This window comes from Capra hircus, chromosome 8, assembly GCF_001704415.2.
Source record: "Capra hircus breed San Clemente chromosome 8, ASM170441v1, whole genome shotgun sequence".
NCBI lineage: Eukaryota > Metazoa > Chordata > Mammalia > Artiodactyla > Bovidae > Capra > Capra hircus.
In genome coordinates this window covers 71,924,276-71,948,065 of record NC_030815.1, presented here as the reverse complement: position 1 = coordinate 71,948,065, position 23,790 = coordinate 71,924,276, and the positions used below count along the sequence as shown (strand labels likewise).

The window sequence follows — 23,790 nt, the reverse complement described above, 5'->3', positions numbered from 1 at the left end:
GAGGTCCTTTTGCCCCAACTCCAAGGAGCAAGTTAAGACTCTTTTCTTGCCCTTCCTGCCTTGAGGTTTTCTGAGTTCCATCAGAACACCTGAAGATGGAAGACTTCCATGTCCCTATTTTTACCTTTTTACAGATGCTGTTTTCAGCAGTTTTTCCAGTAACCACTCTCAGGGAAATAGTGGTAAGAAATGCAAGTCGTTCATAAGCCCCCCAAAATATTCTGCTCTAGGGAAAGAAGGGTCCGGCGGTGGAGAATTCACTTCAAAATGACACAACCCGAAGCATTTGTCTATGTTTCCAATATGACCTTTATTGAGCAAGTACTGCTGTGACGTTTAACATCAATCAACTAAAAGTTGCAAACTGTGCATGTCAACGAGGTTCTCCCATGAACAAAAGTCCTTTTTAAATGCACCAGTGAGGTAAACATAATTATTCATATATAGCTTTCTTAAGGCTAAGAGAGTCCTGTGTTTCATTTATTATTTTTGGCTCAGTTGGTTCTTTGCATAATACACCTCAAGACATTCCCCGAGTGCCCCCCATTCCAACAGCTTAGGAAATTGGCCAATTCCCCAGGTACATACAGTTATCATGCATTTGAATCACCCAAAGACTGGGGGTGGGGAGCACCCTGAGCTTGCATGCAGGTCCTTCATATTGCACAAAGTAAAATACAATGTCTGGAGCCCCCATGGGAGAACCCGTTCTGTTTTGAAGCTGTCAATCACATGCATTTTTGAAATTGTCATATGGCTTAACCTTTTGCGATGGACTCAAATATTAGTCACTCTGGGTGACTTCCTTTACTATGGCGTGTGAAGTGACTTTCTCTACCTTTTTAGTAGACACTAGTTTCTCCTCAAAGGTCTCTTCATGCTCTTCGACCTTTTGAGTGACGGTTACAGATTTGGTGATATACTTGGTAGCACCATCTCCCCCCTCACTGGTGATTTTTTCTACCATTTTGGTTACCACCACTTTCTCCTCACTTTTATCACCGCCCTTCTTTTCATCCACTGGACTCACGTCCAGCCCGTTGGTGACGACTCCTTTCTCCTCTTCTCCCCCACTGCCTTTCTCCTTAGTTTCCTGTTCTTCCTCCTTCCCCTCTACCTCCCCATTGATGGCTATGTCTTCCTTCCTGGATTCCTTCAAACCTCCCTCCTCCTTCCCTCCCACCTCTTCCACTTTCTCCTTCTCTTTCTCCTGTGGCTTCTCCTCCTCTTTGGCTTCCTTCTCGGGGCTCACCTTTACTGGTTTGGCGGGCACCTCCTCCTTCACTGGGGACTCAGCCTTCACCGGGGATTCAGCCTTCTTCTCTGGCACATCCTTTGCCTTCTCCTCCTTTTTCTCTGCCTTCTCTTCCTTGGGAGATTCCTTTGCTTCTTTCTTTTCTTCTTCCACCTTCTCCTTCTGTTCTCCTTTCTCAGCTCCAACTTCTGCTTTGGGTTTCACCTCCTCCACGGGTGATTTTGCCGCTGGAGACTTTGCTGCTGGGGACTTTGCCGGTGGGGACTTTGCTGCTGGGGACTTTGACACTGGGGACTTGGCCGCTGGGGATTTTGCTGTTGGGGACTTTGCCTCCGGGGATTTTGCTGTTGGGGACTTTGCCTCTGGGGATTTTGCTGTTGGGGACTTTGCCTCTGGGGACTTGGCCGTCGGGGACTTTGTTGTCGGGGACTTGGCCACTGGGGACTTGGCTTTCTCTGGCTTCTCCACCTTGGCTTCTGCCACCAGCTCCTCCTTTGGAGCCACTTCTTCTGCCTTTTCCTCCGTTTTCTTTTCCTCCTTAGCTTCAGCGGCAGCTTCCTCTCCTTCCCCCTCAGCCTCTGTTTCTCCTTCCTCTTCTTGCTCACCTTCCTCTTTTTCACTAGAACCTTCCTTCTCAGATCCTCCTTCCTCAGCTTGGTCTGACTTAGCAGCCTCCTCTTCCTCTTCCTCTTCCTCTTGGCCCTCTTCCTCCTCCTTTTCTCCTTCCTCTTCTTTAAGTTCAGGCGCAGTAGCTTTCACTGGAGACTTTCTGGCAGCGACAACTTCTTCTTCGGCTTCTTTCTCCTCCTTTTCTTCAGCCTCCTCTTCCTTGATCTCCTCTTTCATGGAAACGGCCAGTTCCTCGGTGATGGCCGTCAGGGCTTCCTCCATTTCTGATTTCTCATCTTCCACCTTGGTTTCTTCTATGATCTCCTCAACAAATTTGTGTTGGACCTTTAACTTGGGAGCCTCTACCTTGGTTTTCTGAATCTTACTGGATATGGCGATGGAGGGCTGTCGGTGTGTGTACAGCGGCCCCGTGATGCTTCCTGCGAATGTGCTAAATCTGGTCTCTTCACCCTCCAGGAGTTTCCTAAGGAGAGAGTCAAAGAAGACAAAAGGTAATTAAAATCTCACTGGGCCTTGTGACCTTCATTCATGTATAAGGTGGTATCCTTGTGACCTTCATTACAGTACGTGTAAGGTGGTATGTGTAAGGATAACTTTGAATAAACAGAATCACATGACATAATACTCTCATTTCACTAGTCCGCTGTGTCATATTAAATGACAGAGAAGGATCTTCAGGGACAATCAGCCAATCACTCGGTGCAGTAACTAACCACACCCAAAGTCCACTCCCTACCCCTAACTACTAACTCTCAGTTCTGCCTCAGTCCTCATTTGGCGCAATATGAATATGCCGATAAGCTCCCCAGAGGCTCCCCAAAAGCCTTAAAGTCACCTTCTTAAGCATTTGGACTTTCAGGTGTATATGAAACATCTTTTAATAAATATAATATTCAAAAAATTTACAAAGCTATTTAGAATACATCAGAATTCAGGCTATATATGTCATAGCTGGGTGATAATATATATGTATTATATAAATTAGTCTGTAATTTTAATCATAAAGTGTCTATTTTATGTAATTTTTCACCTTTCCTGAAAACTTAGATGGCTCTGAGTTGAGTGCAATTTATTCTTGTAATATGAATGACTTTAATGGGGAAAATAAAACTATTCAGCCAAGAATTTTCCCCTATGAACTTAACAGCAAGGTGACATCAGTTTATATATATATATATATATATAAATCTCTTCTCCTTCTCTGGATGTCTATCTATCTAGATCTAGAAATAGAAGTCTGAATAAAAAATATATATTCTACCAATCATATTTATTCCAAGCCAGATGATGGCAATAGTAAGCTGTGACTAAGAAAGGGATAAATGAAATGTCCTGGTGTTTGTCCTTGACATCATAAAGTTGAAAAAATGAAAGCACTAGAGAAAAATATTAAAAAAAAATTAAAACTGTTTTTATTTCAAATATTCGGAAAGTATTTTTCACTAAAATAAAAAAGGTTAAGCATAAGCACTGAAATTAATCGGCGCTCTCCCTCAACACACTTTTTATTCAAATACATTATTTTAACTGTTTACTTTTTTTTTAAGCTGCATAAAAGTTGAAAATTTTTAGAGTAACTACTTATTAATTAAGAAAGAAAACCAGGCACTGAGTTAAGATTCCTGCAACCTACTTGCTTTAACTTAAGTGGTGAAGGTTCTGCCAACATGGCCTCTGCAGTGCGGCTCGTACTTTGGCCACGTCCGCAGTGAACACCCTACCTGTATGCGGCGATCTCAATATCCAGAGCCATCTTGACGTTGAGGAGATCCTGGTATTCTCGCAGATGACGAGCCATTTCCCACTTTGTGCCCCGAAGCTCATTTTCCAGCTGCTGGATGGTATCCTGAAACCGACACAGCCACAAAATCAACGTTCCAAACAGCCACTTCTTTCTCAAAACACTTGCTACCCCCTCCAGCTTCCTCCCGTCCCTCGACTCCCTCCAGCTTGGCGTACTTCGGGTACTAATGCCAGATCCCGTCCCCGCTTAAAATAAAAATCTAAGGTACTGAGAAACAAACAGAATCAATAAGACAATTAGACATTTCCCGGGCATGTCACGCACTAGGACCAGTGGATCTAGAACGTCTAAGCAGGAAACAAACATCCATGGGGAACCCCCCACGGCTGATCTGGCCCTTCCCATCTTAGCCCTTTGGGCTGAAATCAATTTTGGGAATTCTTCCGATCGCAGCTGGAAAAGTTGAGAATACATGAGTTTCTTCACGCCTCTCCTAAAGTTGCTGCTTTATCAACTACCCCAACGTATACCTCCTTCTTGAAACTCGCAAGCGTGCAAAACTAGAACTTCCGAGGAAAAGAAGCACGTTTTGGAAAAGGCCGAGGCTCTTAAAGCTGTGGATAGTGTGCGGGGGAGGAGTCCGGAGGGAGCGCGCGGAGGGGGCGCGAAGGGGCGAGGAAGCTTTGAGCTTCCAACTTGGCTCTGCGGCGAGCGCGCGCGCGCGCGCGCACTGGCTAGCGGCCGCTAGGGAGCGCGGCGGAGAGCACGGCGGGGCGCGGGCCTGAGTGTCGGGGGCGCGCGGCGCTGGCGCTGGCGCAGGCTGGCCGCGCAGCCGCGGTTCCTACCTGGTAGCTGCTAAGGTCGTGGTTGTGGCGCTCCTCGATGTCGCTGAGCTGCCGCTCCAGGGACTCCTTGGTGCCGCGCACTGACTCGAGCTCGATGCTCTTGGACTGCAGCTGGCGCCGGTACTCGGCGATCTCTTCCTTGGCGGAGCGGATGGCTTCCTTGTTCTGCTCGGCCGCCTCGGTGAGCTTGGCGTAGCGGCACTTGAACCACTCTTCGGCCTGGTGCATGTTCTGGTCGGAGTGACACTCGAGCTGGGAGCGGATCTCTTTCAGCGCCGTCGAGATGTCCGTCTTCAGGTAGTCTTTGCGCTCCACGGTGATGTGTGACGCTTGGATCTGGGCCAGCAGGTCGGCCACCTCCTCCTCGTGATTGCTCCGCAGGAAGGCCACCTCATCCTGCAGCGACTGCACCTTCTTGTCCAGCTCCACCTTGACCAGCGACGACTCCTCGATATCTTTGCGCAGCGCGCGGATGGCCGCCTCGGTGTCGTCGCGCAGCCGTGCCTCCTCCTCGAAGCGCTCCTTGAGCCGGTGGATGTCCTCTTCCAGGTGGTCCGAGTCCAGCTGTACCTGAGCCTTCTCGTGGTTCACCATCTCCAGGGTGGCGCGTAGCTCGCGGATTTCCTGGTCGTACGCGTCGCCCAGCTGGGCGTGCGAGGCCTGCTTCTGCCGCAGCGCCTGGATCTCCGCCTCGATCTCCTTGTTTTGCTGCTCCAGGTAGTGGACCTTCTCGATGTAGCCCGCGAAGCGGTCGTTCAGCCCCTGCAGCTGCTCCTTCTCGTTGGAGCGGGACAGCTTGTAGTCGCCGCCCGGCCCAGAACCGCCGTTAAGCAGAGACGAGGACTGGCTGAAGTCGAGGCTGCTCTCGGCCGAGCTGAGCATGGCGGAACTGTAGGTGAGGCGCGGGGCCAGCGCGCTGCGCTTGTACGAGGAGGACACGGTGCTGGGCGAGCCGCGGGACCACGACTGCGAGCGGAAGCCGCTGGACGGGGAGCCGCTGATGCGGCTGAAGCTCGAGCGGGTTTCGGTCACCCGCCGGTAGGCGGACGGGTTGCCCAGCGAGTCCAACGTGTAGCTCATCTTGGAGGCCTCGGGGTGTGTGGCTGTCACAGCGTTCTGCTGGCCTCGCCGCAGCCCATTTATAGCCGCGGCGGCTGGTCCCCGGGCCAGGGCCCCGCCCCGTGGAGGCGGCGGCCGAGAAGGCGGGGACTGCGGGCACCCGGCCGGGAGAGGAGGGGGAGGATGGGGGGTGAAGAGAGCCCAGCAGTGATTCAGCGCCCGCTCCACGTGGGCCCACGCCGCATCGGACCCTGGACTTCACTGCCTTGGGCCCGGCCCCTCCCCCCAGCTCTTCTTTCGGTGCCAGACCACCTGTCTTTCCCCGAGCCCCCCTCTCCATTTCTTTTCACCTTCAGATTGCATTTTACACCCTCGGCGGGAGTATTCACCCAAAGTGCTTTCTTTGTTTAGTCACTCTCCCGCCGTTCGGGCAGCTTTTCTAACGACCCCCTGGCCACCTTTTTTTTTTTTTTTCTTTTTTCCCGCTTCTGCACTCTTATCCTCATACTTTTCTCTTCTTTTACCCTTTCTCTCTTACTTTTCTCTTTACCCATATTCTGTGCTTAATCACTTCCCCCTGTTTTTGGCATCTCTTCGCCCTCCCACTTTAAGCCTTCTTTAGCTCCACTCACTCCTCCCTTCTTTCAGAGCCCCTTCCTCCTGGACCTTTCTTCCCCCCAGCCTTTCCCCCCACCTTCTCCTTCCTCCCCTCCCCCTTCCTCCCGCCCCTCCTCCAGCCTCGTCGCCCCTCGCCTCCCTCCCCTTCCCCCACGCCCTGACTTAAAGCAGCCCGAGATGAGCGCAGGCCCCGAGTTGGGCCTAGAAGAGAAAAATAAAAAGACTTTAAGGAACGGTCAGCCTGAAGTCTTCGGGAAGGGGACAAAGCGGATGGGCTGGGGTATTTATTTGTTATAAAATTGGGATAAGGCGCTGCATTCTGCTTAACGTTTGGGGGACGTCCGCAACTTCCGCAGGGGCAGAAGGTAAGGCGCTTGTGTTCGCTATGGCGCCGGCAGCACCAAGGACAGCGCCCAGCACAGCTTGCTGGAAGATTCAGCCGCCCTGGGGGTTTGTCGCCCAGCGTTGCTAGTCTGGTTAGGTTGGCGGGGGTTTCCTCCCTGCTTTCTATAGTAGTAAATACGGTTAAAAGCCAGTTCGTAGTGACTCTGTTTGAAGGAGCCAAACTGGGATCGCACGTAAAGATCTCTCTGCAATGCAGGGTTGGCACAGAACAGACTGCAGATTTGAAAACAAAATTCTTTAAAATCAGATAACAGAGATAATATACTTGTAGCCAAGTTTGAGTTTTCTAACATATGATGGAAGCAGGAAATCAAGACATACAGGACTTGAAATTTGAAGGTCAAGTACTTTTTGGAAAGGGGAATTTGAAATCTGTTGAGATGAAAAGTCCAGGGAAATATAGTTTATGATAAGTTTGAACAGAAGCAATTGCTTTGTCATCTTTCTGTTCAGTAGTCCCTGTATGTAACTGCCATGACTGAAAAGCACTGAGTTAATTTCAAATTAATTGGAAAGTTCCCAAACGGATTCACCACAACTTTGAATAAAACCAGATTTTTTTCCGTACATTTAGATTTTAGAGACTGATTTGCTATAGATTATCTATATTTTTAAACATGTTTACTTAAATAAGAAACCTACACAGACTTCCTGCTGTCTGGTGCACTGCTAACTGTTAAAATGTCCCTTTATTTTGCATTGTGCTTTGGGGGTAATTCAGAGTAAAAAAAGTTCAGAATACTGCAAGACAAAGTGAAGTGTAGATTGCCAGTTTAATAACCATGCTTGCTGGGACCACAGGCATAAGTGACTGCCTGCAAAATGCTTTGTTAAGAACAAACCCATTGCTTGTGAAAAGTCGAGACCCCAGACTTCAGTGTATTTTGTTTCACAGCATGCTTTCTCTAGTCCTTGTTTTATTAAGTGATGAAGTCCTCTTAGTAAGTAATCAGAAAAATCTTAGGTTTCTGGAGGTTTTTACTTTTATAAGATCTCTTGGTCTTTTTGTATTTTAAAATAGAATGGTTTAATTCAGGGAATTTCTTTTGGCATATTAATGTGAAACTGCAGCACTGCAGGTCCTGTGAGGAGAGGGTGTTCTAGTTTGCTAAGAGAGAGATTACCTTTCAAGCAAAGAGAGCCTGTGTATCAAGCTGTTGGGAGAGAGAGGTGACAACAGAATGAGGGGACTGACTGGTGAATATTGCAAGAAGATTTTCTGGCTTCAGAGGGATAAATTAAAAATAAAAAAAAAAGAGAATTCCCTGTCCTGTAAAGTACTGCCAGTCTCCAGGTTGGACTCTGAGAGGTGTCATCAGATAAAGCTAAGCATTTCTTGTGTAGTAATTATGCTTTATTTATTTACTTGGTACTTTCTTATTAAAAAATATATAAACCCTTGTTAGTTTCCTGTCTCACATGCACTGAAAGCACTTCCTGCAGTGAGAGAGAATGGCTAACCGGCAGGCGGCTGCTGTTAGTTTTCAGGATTTTGAAAATGAGATGACTCTGCAGAGAGAAATTTACAAAGGAACACAAGTCTAACTTAACAATTAGCCTGCTTTACCTTGTATCTAAGCTGGCTCAGAAACTGTTCAGCTTTTAACTGATGACAGAAGGAAGAAAGCCTTGTATACAAATGAAATAATGGCTAATTACTCAGGCTAAGTCCAGTTAGTGTCTGTCTGCAGCTTAAAATTGTAACTTCAGTGTCACAGGAAGTATTGCTCAGTCTGGCCATGAGATAACGCAGAGAATTATAACAGTCACCTTATCAAGGAAAAAATTTCCATGACTTAAAAAATACTTGTTCTGAGGACCTGCTGGAAACTATACTGTTCTGAGCACAGGAAACTATACTCAGTATTTTCTAATAACGTAAAAGGGGAAAGAATCTGAAAAAAATTGATATATATATATAACTGAATCACTTTGCTGTACACCTGAAACTAACACAGCATCGTAAATCAACGTACTTCATAAAAATGAATAAATTAATTTAAAAAGATTGATCCAGTTCCAGATTTAGCAAAAAGTTGTATTTTACATCAGACTTTTCACTTTAATCACTCTTTCTGAAGGTGACTTGAAGGTTATGCTGGTCAGTGAATTTAGTATATAAACTTTTTAAAAAAGAGTTATGACATTCTTTTTCCCCTCTTTGTCTCATGTTTTTGAAGAACATTGACTACCTTAATATTTTATGTAGAAAGAAATGTAAGCTTTTGCATTTTTTACCTTAATGATATTCACTAAGGCTACGGAATCTTCTGAAATTATTAACAAGAGAGAAAAGAAGCATAGGGAGTTATTTGAATATACAAATTGTTGAGTCTGACAATAATAGTTTTATAATTTATTCTAAACAAGAAGTTACATGTGATTTAGATAAAAGACATTTTAAATGAAATTATATCTGGGTTGCTGTACCAGTAGCTACACTGTATTTTGAATCGATTTCTTTCCATAGAGAAATACACAGCATGCTCTGTGTTCCTTCTGTAGGTAAAGTGAAAATGTTGACTTTATAATTAAGAGATAGCTATTGTGACGTCTTATCTAATGATAATGGAGAAATATTCTTTGCATAAGGGGTTTATTCTTTGGGTCAAAAATAAGGTTAGGAAAATAAGAAGTTGGACATTTTCTTCCTCCTTTGTACATTTCCTTCCATTTTAAAGAGTATGTTTTTGAGACACAAAAATTTAAGGAGGATGTGAGGACTGGCCAACAAGCAAGACGCTTCGGATGGAAGACACCACTGTGAAAGTGGTGGGCTGAATCTATTTCAGACTAGATGATCTGGACCTTGTCCCGATTTGCTGTGATGTCTTGAATCTTGTCCTTTTGCCTGGAATCTGATTCTAGAACTCATGATAAGTAATTTTTAAATAAATTTTCCTTTGCTGATTGTTTCAGGGCTTGTTGATGTAGGAAACTTGGGACTGAGTCCCTTGGGGTGGAACACAGGCAAAGTGAAAACTATAATACTTTTTTCTACTGGAGCCTTGGAATGTCAAACTTGAAAAGCAGCCTGGACTCTTGGTCTTTTTTGATTTGAAATGTTGAGAGCAAAATAAAAATATCCTCAAGGAGGAAGCTGTTTCTTGCCAAGAATTGGGACATATATATCCCTATTGTCTTTAATTAAAACAATTTCATCTGAAACACAGGGTCCTTTTTCTAACACTAAGCACTGAAATGGTGTTTGTTTTGTTTTCCTGGACAAATATGTATATATATTTTTCTTTGAACACTGCCTTGTATTTCTGTGACTGCTTTTATGAAAAGTTAATTTAAGTATATATAAAATAAAAAATATTTTATATCTTTCTGTTGTTCCAAATATAAGCTTAATCAGTTTTGAAATTCTATATCAGAAAATGTCTTGTTTTATGGGGGAAAGACTTAGTTTTCAGCTTTAATATAGCTTGCTGATTTTTTTTTTTTTTTTGCTGTGTAATGCCTTCACCTTACCACCGGGAAACAGTTTTGTGAAAGCCAGAAGAAAAGGACTTAGAATTTTGAAAGAGTATTTGAGGTAGCTTTCCTAAAAGTGAATCTAAAAATAAGTTAAGTAGATGCCTAATGAAATAGCATTGTTGTATTCATTTTCAGCATGCTTTTAATGGGTAGTGTTGGCTTTACCGATCAAACGGCAGATCTTGTAATATGCACTTGAATTTTTAAAACCCTGCATTGCATGTAACTTTGCACCAGTGCAGCCGTGTAGTATTTATGGTGTATTTTATCCCTAGCTTACGAAGGCTTGTCTTAACAAGAGGCGTATTTCTTTTATTAGAAACTCTTAATTAAAATGAACCTTGTAAAACTGAAGTAGATCAATGATCTATTATCTTTGAACAAATTTATGAGAAGACCTAAGCCCAGGACATAAATTCAAAAAGCAGCTTCACCTAACAAGTCTTATGTCCCAGGACTGGGTTCTTTCTCCATGATCTTAGCGATTTTAAAAAAGCAGTATTCTTTCATTATCCTCAGGAAATGGACTTCTTGTCACAGGCATCTCTTTTCACTTAGATTGTCAAGAGTCTCATAATATTTTAAAATACTTTAACTCACTTTTTTGGTTAAAATTAACTTATACTTGTAGAAATTTAAAATTCAGAGAAATAGTAATTGAAGTATTTTCTTCTAGTTTTTCCTCTGTAATTTAAATATAGAGGGGACATTTCTGTTTATGGAATTTCATACCCTGCTTTATAAAGTAAATGTATCTCAATATGTAACTTCCTATTTTAGAGGAAAGAATGGTTCTGTCTTGAGATCTGGGTTCTGGCTAAACAATGACTTTCATTTTCCTCTTTAAGAAAGGATTTAGATCAAGAATGATAACATAATAATAACAATTAATAATATAAGAGTAATAATAATAGATCAGGATATCTAATTGGGTCTGAGTATTAATTTCTCTCTTTCTCTTTCTTTCTGTCTGCCTCTCTGTCTCCTTATTTATTGAGAGACGTGTCATCATGAAGTTGGAGGCGGTGATGTGATAGTCAGAAATGGTGACCTGTAATCTGGCCTCGTCAGGTCTGAATACTGTATTCTTTGTATTCTAATGGTATCCTGAATCCCAAAGCCATCATCGTCATAATCATCACCATCAGATTCTATATGTGAATAACACTTTACATCAAAGAAGCAAAACATAACTATGTTATCTCATCTGGCCTGAGTATCAGGGATAGACAGGGTAGAACATAAATTGTTATTTCCATTTTACAGTTGGTAAAACTGATGAAGAGATTCGTCCAAGGCTCATATCTGGTAAATGATGGAGCCAAAACTAGACCTCAGATTTATTTATTTATTTACTTCTTTTTAAATTGGAGTATAAAGCTTTACAATGATGTGTTATTTTCTGCTCTCTAGAGCCCCCCTCCCACTCTTCCGATAGCAGGGCTAACATAAAAACAAAATTTCTATTAGTAGGGCATCAAATCCAGTCTCCACCAGCATGAATGAAAATTAAAGGTAAGCAGATATTAGCAACATCAGCAACAATAACTGGTATTTATTAAGTGCTTACTAGGTGGCCAGCACTGTGCCAAGATTTTACTGGATTATCACACTTAACTATTGCAACAACCCTTTGAGGTGACACCATTATATCTCCATTTTGTGGGAAAATGCAACTGAGCACACAGGCATAGAGAGGCTAAGTGCCACACACAGCTAGATGCGGAATGAATCACTGAATGTCGGACTCTGCAGGAAAGGTGACCCTCACTGCAGTGTAGTGCTACTTCAACATCCATACGGTCCATCTTAAACATTTTCATTTAAAACTACTTACTGTTAGATCATATTGGAAAAACCAAAGACATACGCTATGAATTCTTTTGCTGCCTTTTCCACCCATTTATATAAATATGAAACATGTTAATATTTTTCAGATATCATTATTTCTTGCTTTGTGACTTAATTAAAAATATTAAAAATGAAAACTTCGGATGACTTGTCTTTTTTTCATCCCAGGTTACTTTGCTTCTATGTAGTTTGAAGGACATTTAGCTCATTCATTCTAGTCCTTGATCTGGTGGATAGTATCCTTAATCATTTATCTATTATTTTATCTAGTTTCTATCATTCATGTTTACATGCACTTTTGGTTTAGTTTTTAGGAAGTTTTAATTTGTATTATACATCATTTATCATATCATTCATTTGCTGTATAGCTATATACTTACATGGAGAAGGCAATGGCACCCCACTCCAGTACTCTTGCCTGGAAAATCCCATGGGTGGAGGAGCCTGCTGCAGTCCATGGGGTCGCAAAGAATCGGACACGACTGAGCGACTTCACTTTCACTTTTCACTTTTATGCATTGGAGAAGGAAATGGCAACCCACTCCAGTGTTCTTGCCTGGAGAATCTCAGGGATAGGGGAGCCTGGTGGGCTGCCATCTATGGGGTCGCACAGAGTCAGACACGACTGAAGCGACTTAGCAGCAGTAGCAGCAGCATATACTTACATATACTTAAATTGAAAATCTTTAATTGTTATGTGTTCACTATTTTTTGTAGATGTAAAAATTTAAAACCAAATCTACTCTGAGAAAACTAATAGTAAGCATTTGAATTTCAGCAGAAGAAATAGCTTGACCCCACAGTCTTCATCAGGGAAGACTTACAATGGAATGGCTGGCAGGGAAGCAGCTTTTTAAATCTATTAAATCAGTGAAGAGACAGCCATGAATAATTTTAAGTGAATCTCTTGATTATCTATTTCATATACTAAAATCATGCTTATATGACTGTATTTATATAGGTTGCCTGGAGACAAGTCAGCCTTAATCCATTTTTGTTATTTATGGGATAAAGTGTGCTCACTCACCCTTATTTTCATTCGTATAAATCTGCTTTGGCTTTTGCTGTATCATATAAGGTCAAAGAAGAGAACTATTTCCCATTTTTCCTAAACAAAAGTTGACCTTGAAAAGAAACAACGTGTATCTTGTATTACTTATGATAGCAATCAGCTTCTAGATTCAGATTATATAAAATTATTAGGAACTGAATGCCTAGTGATGGAATTCTTCCTTAGCCACTGTGACTCAATACAGTTTGCTGTGTTTTCTCCTGCTTTCTGCCAGTCTACATGGTCCTTTCCTTCTGTCATGTTGATATACCTTGGAAATTTATTTTCTTGGAAACTCATAAGAGTGACAAGTGCGCTTTAGCACAGGACATGTGCATGTAATGATCAAGGCTTTAGGTGTTTATTGAAGATCCCACATCAATGAGAGCCTTCTGCTTCTGGGTTTCTGGTCTCATTTGTACTCCTATGACTTGGCTCTTGGAAACTTTCACCTCTCCAGATCATTTTCATTTTTTTCCAGGGAAGGATTCTTTCTCTCCATTCCTGAGGCTATGTTTGTGGTCTGGTTAGGTACTACCACCTGCTGGACATTTAAATAATATCTCAACTCTCTCACTAAACTTAAAATTCCAAGGAGTAGACAGCAAGTCTTGTATGTATTTTCAAGCCCCACAATGTTTTGACTTTTCACAATGTATGGGTTTCCCAGGTGGTGCAGTGGTAAAGAATCTGTCTGCCAGTGTAGGAGACGCAAGAGATGTGGGTTCAATCCATGGGTAGGAAAAATTCCTAGAGTAGGAAATGGCAGCCCACTTCAGTATTCTCCCCTGGGAAATCCTATGGACAGAGGAGCCAGGTGAGCTACAGTCCATGGGATCACAACTAGTTGGATACAACTGAGCACACACACACACACACACACACACACACAATATTTTACCAATAATAGATGCCTAAATCAATGTTTATTGCATTAATGAGTAAATGAAATTCTACGTTTTTTTTTTCTTTCCAAAACTTTCTTCCAACAAACACTAGTCTCTTCAATACCAGGCACTGTGTTGGACATTAGAGAGTGATATGAAAGACAAAACTCTAGCTTGGATAAACATATTCTTTAAAAACGTTTATTTATTTATCTGTTATTTGTCTGCACCAGGTCCTAGTTGTGGCACACGGGATCATTAGTTGCAGCATGCAGGTCTAGTTCCTTGACCAGGGCTCAAACCTGGACCCCCCACGCGGGAAGTGTGAATTTTTAGCCACTGGACTGCTAGGGGAGTCCCGAACACACTCTTTTTTGTTTGTTTTTGTTTTGTTGAGTGGCATGTGGGATCTTAGTTCCCCAACAACGGATCGAACCTGTGACCCCTCTGTATGGAAGGCAGAGTCCTAACCACTGGACCATCGGGGGATTCACGGATGAAAATTCCAATGGAGAATTCAGGCACATAAAGACGTAGTTACCATGGGGTAACTGTGGGGCCACTATCTTTTGCTATGCTGAGTGAGTGAGTGAAAGTCACTCAGGAGTGTCTGACTCTGCAACCCCAGGGACTGTAGCCCGCTAGAGTCCTTGGTCCATGGAATTCCCCAAGCAAGAATACTGGAGTGGGTAGACATTTTCTTCACCAAGGGATCTTCCCAACCCAAGGATCGAACAGTGTATTCTTTACCATCTGAGCTACCAGGTAAGGCCTTAGCTATGCTAGAGATAAACAAAGTGGAGAGAAACAAAGTGTATCACGGGAACATGAGAGGATGAGCAACTAAACCAGTTGGTGATAAGGTTCGAAGAGCCTCGGGGAGAGCTTTCTGGAGGAGGTGACACCTGAGGTGAGTTTGGAGATAAAAGAAGTGCTTAGATAAAGAAGGGGAGACAAGCAACCAAAGGCACTGGAGTGAGGGCAGGATCAGTGCGCTCAACGAACTGTGAGTAGAATTAGGGGGAGCCTACAACTTTGGCTGGAGGGGAGGGAATGCAGCCTGGATAGAGAGATAGAGTTGTATAACACAGCCTGGAGAAAGGCAGATACAGTCCAGGCAGGAAAGAGGGGAACAGGTAATCTAGGATAGAAAGAGGCCGTATGGAGTTACTTGGTGGTCCAGTGGTTAAGACTCTGTGCTTCTAAGGCAGGGGGTGTAGGTTCAATCCCTGGTCAGGGAACTAAGATCCCATATACTGCGCAGTGTTGCCAAGTTTTTTTTTTTTTTTTAAAATTTAAAAAACAAGAAAGAGGACAAAGAGGCAAGGTGGACAAGATCAGGGACAAGTAGCCTGGGCTGGAGGTTGAAGCAGAAGGGAGACCAAGAGTATGTAGTGATGAGACCTTTGCATTTTACTTAAAGCTAATTAGAATCAGTGAAGCACTTAAGAAAAATTTTAGACAAATCACGTGGACAAACATGAGCAGAATAGTTTAGAGGATGAAACGGGACTGGAAGAAGAAAAATCTGTTTGCAAGCTATAGCGATCGTCCAGATGAGATTGGAGAAGGCTGTCAGTTCAGAAAGGGGGGGTGAGAAGAGGCAGGGACAATGACAGAGAGTGCAAGATTTGGAGGAACAGATGGTGAGGTCATCCTCTGATTTCATTTGCCATGACTCCTGTCATGAATTGCCACAAACCTGGTGGCTGAAAATAACACAGATTTATTATCTTATGGCTCTGGAGATCAAAAGTCTAAATTCATTCTCAGTGGACTAAAATCAAGGGGTTGACTGGACAATGTGCCTTCTGGTGTGTTTGTGTGTGTGTGTGTGTGTGTGTGTGTGTGTGTATGCTCAGTTGAGTCCAAGTCTTTGCGGTTCCATGGACTGCAGCCTGCCAATCTCCTGCATCCATGGGATTCTCCAGGCAAGGTTACTGGAGTAGGTTGCCATTTTCTTCTCCAGGGGATCTTCCTGCCCCAGGGATCAAACCTTGCATTGCAGGCGGATTCTTCACCACTGCACCTCCTGGGAAGCTCCTTTGGTAGCTCTAGGGAGAATCTATTTCCTTGCCTTCTCCAGCTTCTAGAGGCTTTTATGTTCTTGGATGCACGGCCCCTTCCCCTATTTTCAGAGTCAGCGACAGCACATATTTCTCCTCTCTGATCTCTGTTTCCTCTCACAATTCCTTCTCCTCACACTCTGCCTCTCCTGCTGTACATGCTGAATCTGGGGTGTCTGTGAGGCTGTTGCATGAAGACCTTTCCAGGTGTTTGAATTTCCTCGTCTAGAAGGGAAGACCCACTCTCTGTGGGACAAACAGTCCATACCATGTCTCATTTTCTTTATTTGTAAAACAGCAATCATAATGGTGAAAAGTGAAAGTTGCTCAGTCATGTCTGACCCCTTGTGACCCCATGGACTGTAGCCCACCAGGCCCTCTGTCCTTGGGATTTCCCAGGCAAGAATACTGGAGTGGGTTGCCATTTTCTTCTCCAGAGGATCTTTCCATCCCAGGGATCAAACCCACGTCTCTGTCATTGCAGTCGCATTCTTTACCTTCTGAGCCACCAGGGAAGCCCAATAATAATGGTACCTACTTCATAATGTGGTTTTGAGGATTAAATGAAATAGCATATATAAAATGCCCAGTGTCTTTGGCAGTGCTTAGTCAGTGACGGTTATTCCTACTACTATGATGGTGATGACTAACTTCACCTCCTCAGTGCTTTTCACGGTGCTGGGCATGGGGTATGTGTTCCCCACGTACTAGGAAAGGTTAAAGACAAGTGTGTCATGTAACCCTTCCAGGAAGAGTTTAAAGACTTGTCAGAGAGGCAGGAATTTTTCCCTGGGTAGAAGAGAGGTAAACTGATGTGTTTTAGCTCACTGGGTTTGGCAGTAAAAAGAACTAAGATGATTATAAACCTATTCAATCAGAATGTTGTTGGGTACTTAATCTCAGACAAATAGTTCAATGTCAAGAAAACAGAAACATTTATTTTCTCAAATGACTGAGTATGTGAACATATTTAACAGGATACTCCCTCCCTTCCCCCACCAAGTTTCTTGCATACAGATAGAGCAGACAGAGAAAATTGCCTTGTTGAGGGTAACACATAGTAGCTGATATAGGGCAGATTCGTGGGTCATATCCCTGGGTTGGGAAGATCCCCTGGTGTAGGTAATGTCAACTTACTCCAGTATTCTTTTCTGGCGAATCGTATGGACAGAAGAGCCTGGTGGGCTAAAGTCCCTGGGGTTGCATAGAGTTGGACACGACTTAGCATCTTCATTTTCACTTTTCACTTTCATGCATTGGAGAAGGACATGGCAACCTACTCCAGTGTTCTTGCCTGGCGAATCCCAGGGACGCATAGAGTTGGACACGACTTGGTAAGTGAACATACACACACACACACACACACACACAGGGCAGATTACTATTATTTTGTTTTCTTTTTGATTTCCATTCCTTCTCTGTTTACAGTTGTATGAGCTACATGTTGACTAATCAAATGAACAGAACATGTATCTTTGTGAATAAACGTTTGACCTTGAGTAGAGATCAAATCTTTTGTCTCATGGCCATCAGAGATGTATCTGGCAAAGCACAAATCAGAAGTCTTGTGGACTTTAGTTCAGGAGAGGAAGCCTCTTTATGGGATGATGTAATGTAGCCTGGTTGTTGTGTTGTGCTTAGTCGTGTCTGACTCTTTGTAACCCCCTGCCAGGCTCCTCTGTCCATGGGATCCTCCAGGTAAGAATACCGGAGTGGGTTGTCATTTCCTACTCCAGAGGACCTTCTGGACCCAGGGATCAAACCTGCATCTCTTATGTCTCCTGCATTGGCAGGCAGATTCTTTACCACTAGCACCACCTGGGAAGCCCAGTGTAGCCTGGTAGTTACCTACAAAACCTAGAAAGTCTGGATCCCAGAGTTTAAATCGTACCTTCACTGCTTTCCAGCTGTGTGAATTCAGACAAACATCAATTCCCTCCATTCATCATTATCTTCATCTTTAATATGGTAGAGACAACATTAGTACCCTCTTGTGGAGTTGCCTTCAAGTAGTGCACAATACGGAGAAGGCAATGCCACCCGACTCCAGTACTCTTGCCTGGAAAATCCCATGGGTGGAGGAGCCTGGTGGGCTGTAGTCCATGGGGTCGCTAAGAATCAGACACGACTTAGTGTCTTCACTTTCACTTTTCACTTTCATGCACTGGAGAAGGACATGGCAACCCACTCCAGTGTTCTTGCCTGGAGAATCCCAGGGATGTGGGAGCCTGGTGAGCTGCCATCTATGGGGTCACACAGAACTGGACACGACTGAAGCGACTTAGCAGCAATAGCAGCAGCAGCAGGGCACAATAAATGATAGTTATGATTAAAAATGTGATTTCCCTATGTTTTGGCTTCAACAATTTAGCAAATATTTCAGTTCAGTCGCTCAGTAATGTCCGACTCTTTGCGACCCCGTGAGTCACAGCCTCCCTGTCCATCACCAACTCCTGGAGTTTACTCAAACTCATGTCCCTTGAATCAGTGATGCCATCCGGCCATCTCATTCTCTGTTGTCCCCTTCTCCTCCTGCCTCGAATCATTGCATTAGGGTATTTTCCAATGAGTCAATTATTCACCTGAGGTAGCCAAAGTATTGGAGTTTCAGCTTCAAGATCAGTCCTTCCAATGAACATCCAAGATTGATCTCCTTTAGGATGGACTGGTTGGATCTTCTTGCAGTCCAAGAGACTCTCAAGACTCTTCTCCAACACCACAGTTCAAAAGCATCAATTCTTCGGTGCTCAGCTTTCTTCACAGTCCAACTCTCACATCCATACATGACCACTGGAAACACCATAGGCTTGACTAGATGGACCTTTGTTGGCAAAGTAATGTCTCTGCTTTTCAATATGCTATCTAGGATGGTCATAACTTTCCTTCCAAGGAGTAAGTGTCTTTTAATTTCATGGCTGCAGTCACCATTGGCAATGATTTTGGAGCCCAAAAAATAAAGTCTGCCACTGTTTCCACTGTTTCCCCATCTATTTCCCATGAAGTGATGGGACCAGATACCATGATCTTCGTTTTCTGAATGTTGAGCTTTAAGCTAACTTTTTCACTCTCCTCTTTCACTTTCATCAAGAGGCTTTTCAGTTCTTCTTCACTTTCTGCCATAAGGGTGGTGTCATCTGCATATCTGAGGTTATTGATATTTGTCCTGGCAATCTTGATTCCAGCTTGTGTTTCTTCCAGTCCAGCATTTCTCATGATGTACTCTGCATATAAGTTAAATAAGCAGGGTGACAATGTACAGCCTTGACATACTCCTTTTCCTGTTTGGAACCAGTCTGTTGTTCCATGTCCAGTTCTAACTATTGCTTCCTGACCTGCATATAGGTTTCTCAAGAGGCAGGTCAGATGGTCTGGTATGCCCATCTCTTGAAGAATTTTCCACAGTTTATTGCGATCCACACAGTCAAAGGCTTTGGCAGAGTCAATAAAGCAGAAATAGATGTTTTTTCTGGAACTCTCTTGGTTTTTCCATGATCCAGTGGATGTTGGCAATTTGATCTCTGGTTCCTCTGGCTTTTCTAAAACCGGCTTCAACATCTGGAATTTCACAGTTCATGTATTGCTGAAGCCTGGCTTGGAGAATGGCAAGTATTTACTGATCTCCTATTGTATGCTGGGCACACTTTTGTAAATATCTTACTTTATATTTTCATCAGCTAAGTGAGATAATACTATACTTTTCTTTCTGCTTCCTTTCTTTTATTATTTTTTTTAAACAGGAGAGTGAGACATACTGCCCTGAAATACCTGGCTGAGATATTTGAGGTACTTCTTTAAATACAATACAGTTTTTTGATATAATCAATAAATTGAAAAAAATCATCCTGAGTCCTAATTTCTTTGCCAGTCTAATGCTTGAATTCTTATCTATACTGAGTGTTTCGGTTTATGCCTTTCAAATCTTCTTTTCATTGAAGATCCTATCAATAGGTGAGAATTAGAGAAACCTTATAAATATATATGAGCAAAAATAATGAGGGGGTGAAAAGTTATTTATCACAGCATATTTCATATTAAAATATATGACAGACAGCTTATTATTTATTTCTTGGCAAACTGCAAAGGCTCCAGAAAAGGATGAGAAAGTCCTCTTTCCCAGTGTCATTTGTCTAAAATACTAATTGTCAGAACACCCAGAAACCTCCTATGCTTGCCAAAGCTTAAATTTTTTTTTTTTGTAGTCAGAAAAAAATCTCGTAACGTGTAAATCTGAATGCAAATTGCCTCCTCTTTCTCCTGTTTAATTACATTATGGGTGTAAATTACCCCCAATGCCAAACATCTCTGCCCTGGATTCTAGACCTCTGTGTGGCAATTACATCTTCCAGTGCTTCTTGAAATTTTGCAGTAGCAACACATGTATAATGGCAATAATTAAAAAAACCGCTTGCAATGTGCTGCTTAATTTAAAATCTACTTTCCTGATTCTATATTTGAAATGTAATATTCAACCTTGTCAAGCTTTCATCAACACCTAAATCCAAGTGGTTCTTCTGTTCGAAACCTCAGGCAATAGAAGTGATAAAGTTGTCACATGCAACTTTCCCAGACTAAGGCTCTGGGAATCAGTGACACCGATGTGTCAGATGGCCTGGCCTTCCTTGGGTTTAGTTTGTTCCTCTGTCAAATGGGGGATAATATCTGATTTCCCCGAAAAGAGACTACTTTTTTCAAAGGTTAAATGAGGTCTAGCATTAGTTAGATGAAAAGGCTAAGCTGATATAACAAGATGTCCAAGAGGAGAGTGACTAAAAGGGCAAAGAAGGTCGTTCTTCTTTTCTGTACTGATCCTGGAGGTAGGTAGCCTGTTCGCATAGTCACTTTGTGGGGGAGCGAGGTGGTTCTGGGTTCCTTGCAATCTGTTTCTTTGCTACATCCTAAGGTCCTTGTCTGCATGCTCTGAACTGATTTTCAGCAAATCCATCTACATCACAGGAAGAGGAAAAAGTGACAGGATCTTTTCAAGTCCAGGCCTAGAAGAGACACAAAGCCTTCTGCTTATAAGTGCATTTATTTTATTTTATTTTTTAAACATCTATTTTATTATTTGGCTGTGCTGAGTCTTAGTTGCAACACATGGTATCTTCACTCTTTAGCTGTGGTATGTGGGATCTAGTTCCCTGACCAGGGATCGAACCCAGGCCCTCTGCCTTGGGAGTGCAGAGTCTTAGCCACTGGACCACCAGGGAAGTGCCCTATAAGTGCATTTATATGCCACAAAGTCACACAGATCAGGAAATTGTCGGAGGCTTTCCTGATGGTCCAGTGGTTAATAATCTACCTTGCAATGCAGGGGAACAGGGTTCATTCTCTGGTTGGGGAACTAAGATCCCACACACCACAGAGCAACGAAGCCTGCATGCTGCAACCAAGACACATTGCAGCCAAATAAATTAATATTAAAAAACCTGAAAAATATAGAAGCTGCCAGGGTTGCTGGCAAGTGCGGTCTGGGGATGCCCATGCTATGTCTCTATTACTATTGAAGAAAGAGATTTGGTGGATAAATAACATTTCGTGCTACAGTCAGAACTGTTTGTGTGCTCTGAAGGTGAAAGTAAACTATGCTGTTTGCACTTCTTCTATGAGCTAGCTCAGTACACACCTTGTTTTATTATCTCAATAGCTCTGCAAGGTAGATGTTAATAACATTATACCACATAAGAAAACAGAGCTTCATAGATGTTTCACAATTTAGCCAAGCTCAAAGGGCTCATACTGGCAGGTCTGGGGTTGGAAATACATCTATTTGATGCCAAAGCAAGGTGTTCACCACATCAAGGTTCCAAAAGTGAGATTTTAGGTCTTCCCTGGTGGTTCAGTGGCTAAGACTCTGAGTTCCCAATGCAGGGGACGCAGGTTTAAACCCTGGTCAGGGAACTAGATCTACAGCCAGAACTAAAGAGCTCACATATTGCAACTAAGACTCAGTGCAGTCCATAAATAAAATAAATATTTAAAAATAAAAAGGAATATCATAGTTTTTAAAAATGGGAGATTTTATTGAATTAGAGGGCGTTCAGAGGGTATTATGCTTAGAATTCCCCTGTGATGATTTTCTGTTTTTCCTGAATGTTTATCCATGACTCAGCTTCTGTTTGTGTCTGTATTAAGTGGCTTCAGTCGTGTCCACCTCTTTGCAACTCTGAAGGGTATAGCTCACCTGCGTCTCTGTCCTTGGGATTCTCCAGGCAACAATACTGGCATGGGTTCCATTTCCTGCACCAAGGGATCTTCCTGACCCAGGGATCGAACCTGTATCTCTTATGTCTCCAGCATTGGCAGGCGGGTTCTTTACCACTAGTACCACCTGGGCTCAGATGGTAAAGACTCAGCTCCTATCCACATTCTGTTTGCTAGAACACAGCTCAGTCTCTACCTTTTCGTGAAGACTTCATTACTTCCTCTCTTCTCTCCTTTAAGTTCTTCCAGCACTACAGTTGGTGTGGCAGGATTTAGTGATTGTCCTGGTTCCTGTTGTTTTACATTAAAGAAAGTGAAAGTGAAAGTCGCTCAGTCATGTCCGACTCTTTGCGATCCTGTGGACTATACAGTCCATGGAATTCTCCAGGCTGAATACTGGAGTGGGTAGCCTTTTCCTTCTCCAGGAATCTTCCCAATCCAGGTATCGAACCCAGGTCTCCTGCATTACAGATGAACTCTTTACCAGCTGAGCCACAAGGGAAGTTTAAGTTTTACATTAAACTGGTGGATAAATCTTGTTCCTGCAGAGAAACTTTCAGTTTCTAAAGTCAAAGATTACTTAAAAAAAAAAAAAATTTTTTTTTTGATGTGGACCCTTAAAAAAAATCTTTATTGAATTTGTTACACCATTGCTTCTGTTTCATGTTTTGTTTTTTGTTTTTTTTTTTTTTTTTTTTTTTTTTTTTTATTTTTTTTTTTTTAAATCTTAATTCTTACATGCTTCCCCTGACCCCCCCCACCCCCCCCCCACTCTCTTCATCCCATGCACCTCCCGCAAGCTGCACCTCGCAGACTGGCGATTCATTCTTACATGACATATACTTTGTTTTTATCGTTTTTTCTGGTCATTTTATCTGTGTCTTTTTTTGTCTTTACATTCTTTTTTTTTATATATTTTTATTTTTTTTTTTTTTTCTGCTTACTTCACTCTGTATATTGTCATTTATCATTCATCAGACTTTCATAATTTTTTTTTTTATTTTTATTCAGATGTCATCACAATGAATGGTAAGTTGTAATGTTTTGTTTTTTGGACTCGAAGGAGGTGGGATTTTAGCTCCTTGACCAGGGATCAAACCTGCTCTGTCTGCATTGGAAGGTGAAGTCTTAGCCACTGGATCACCAGGGAAGTCCTCATAGACCTTTTTTTTTTTCTTGATTCAAATTTACTTAAGAATTGTTTTTTATTGGAGGATAATTGCTTTATAATATTGTGTTGCTGATTCATGTTGATGTATGGCAGAAACCAAAGACTGCTTCTTAATGTTACTTTATGTTCCACCATCTCAGTCCCTAACCCTGTAGAACAATAACAAGTAACAGTATGTGCTTTATAAATAGACACATTGATTTAAACGAAATCAAAGAAAGCATCAGAGTTAAGATTTCCTAGGCTCAGAGGAAACAGGATTTTGACCCTTCTTGTTTCCTGGCCTTTTGATTGGCAACTTCATTAGGTTTGCTTCAGTTTAAGTTTTGGCCACCTGATCTCGTGGGGAGAATCCTCCCAGGATGTTCACTTGGGAAAGCCTTCCTTAGGTCCAGAGTGTAGGTCAAGCAAAATCAAAACCAAGATGGCAGCAGCCAGGAGTCATGGTCATTTCAGGTGCCTGGATTGTAATAATGACAACTGGCAGCAATGGAACTCCTGGCTTCTTTCCACACTTCTGCGCA

General features: G+C 42.7%; 1 protein-coding gene and 1 non-coding gene across 2 annotated transcripts; both read right to left on the bottom strand.

The window, feature by feature from the left end:
• On the bottom strand, positions 292-6,225 carry NEFM (neurofilament, medium polypeptide). The gene is made up of 3 exons (XM_013966130.2): positions 4,475-6,225; positions 3,607-3,731; positions 292-2,348 (listed from the first exon to the last, which is right to left on the bottom strand). Exons 1-3 carry the CDS (start codon positions 5,552-5,554, stop codon positions 785-787), a joined length of 2,769 nt encoding a protein of 922 aa, XP_013821584.2. The 5' UTR covers positions 5,555-6,225; the 3' UTR covers positions 292-784.
• On the bottom strand, positions 21,029-21,101 carry TRNAG-CCC. Its single transcript has one exon. It is a non-coding gene; the product is annotated as a tRNA-Gly (tRNA).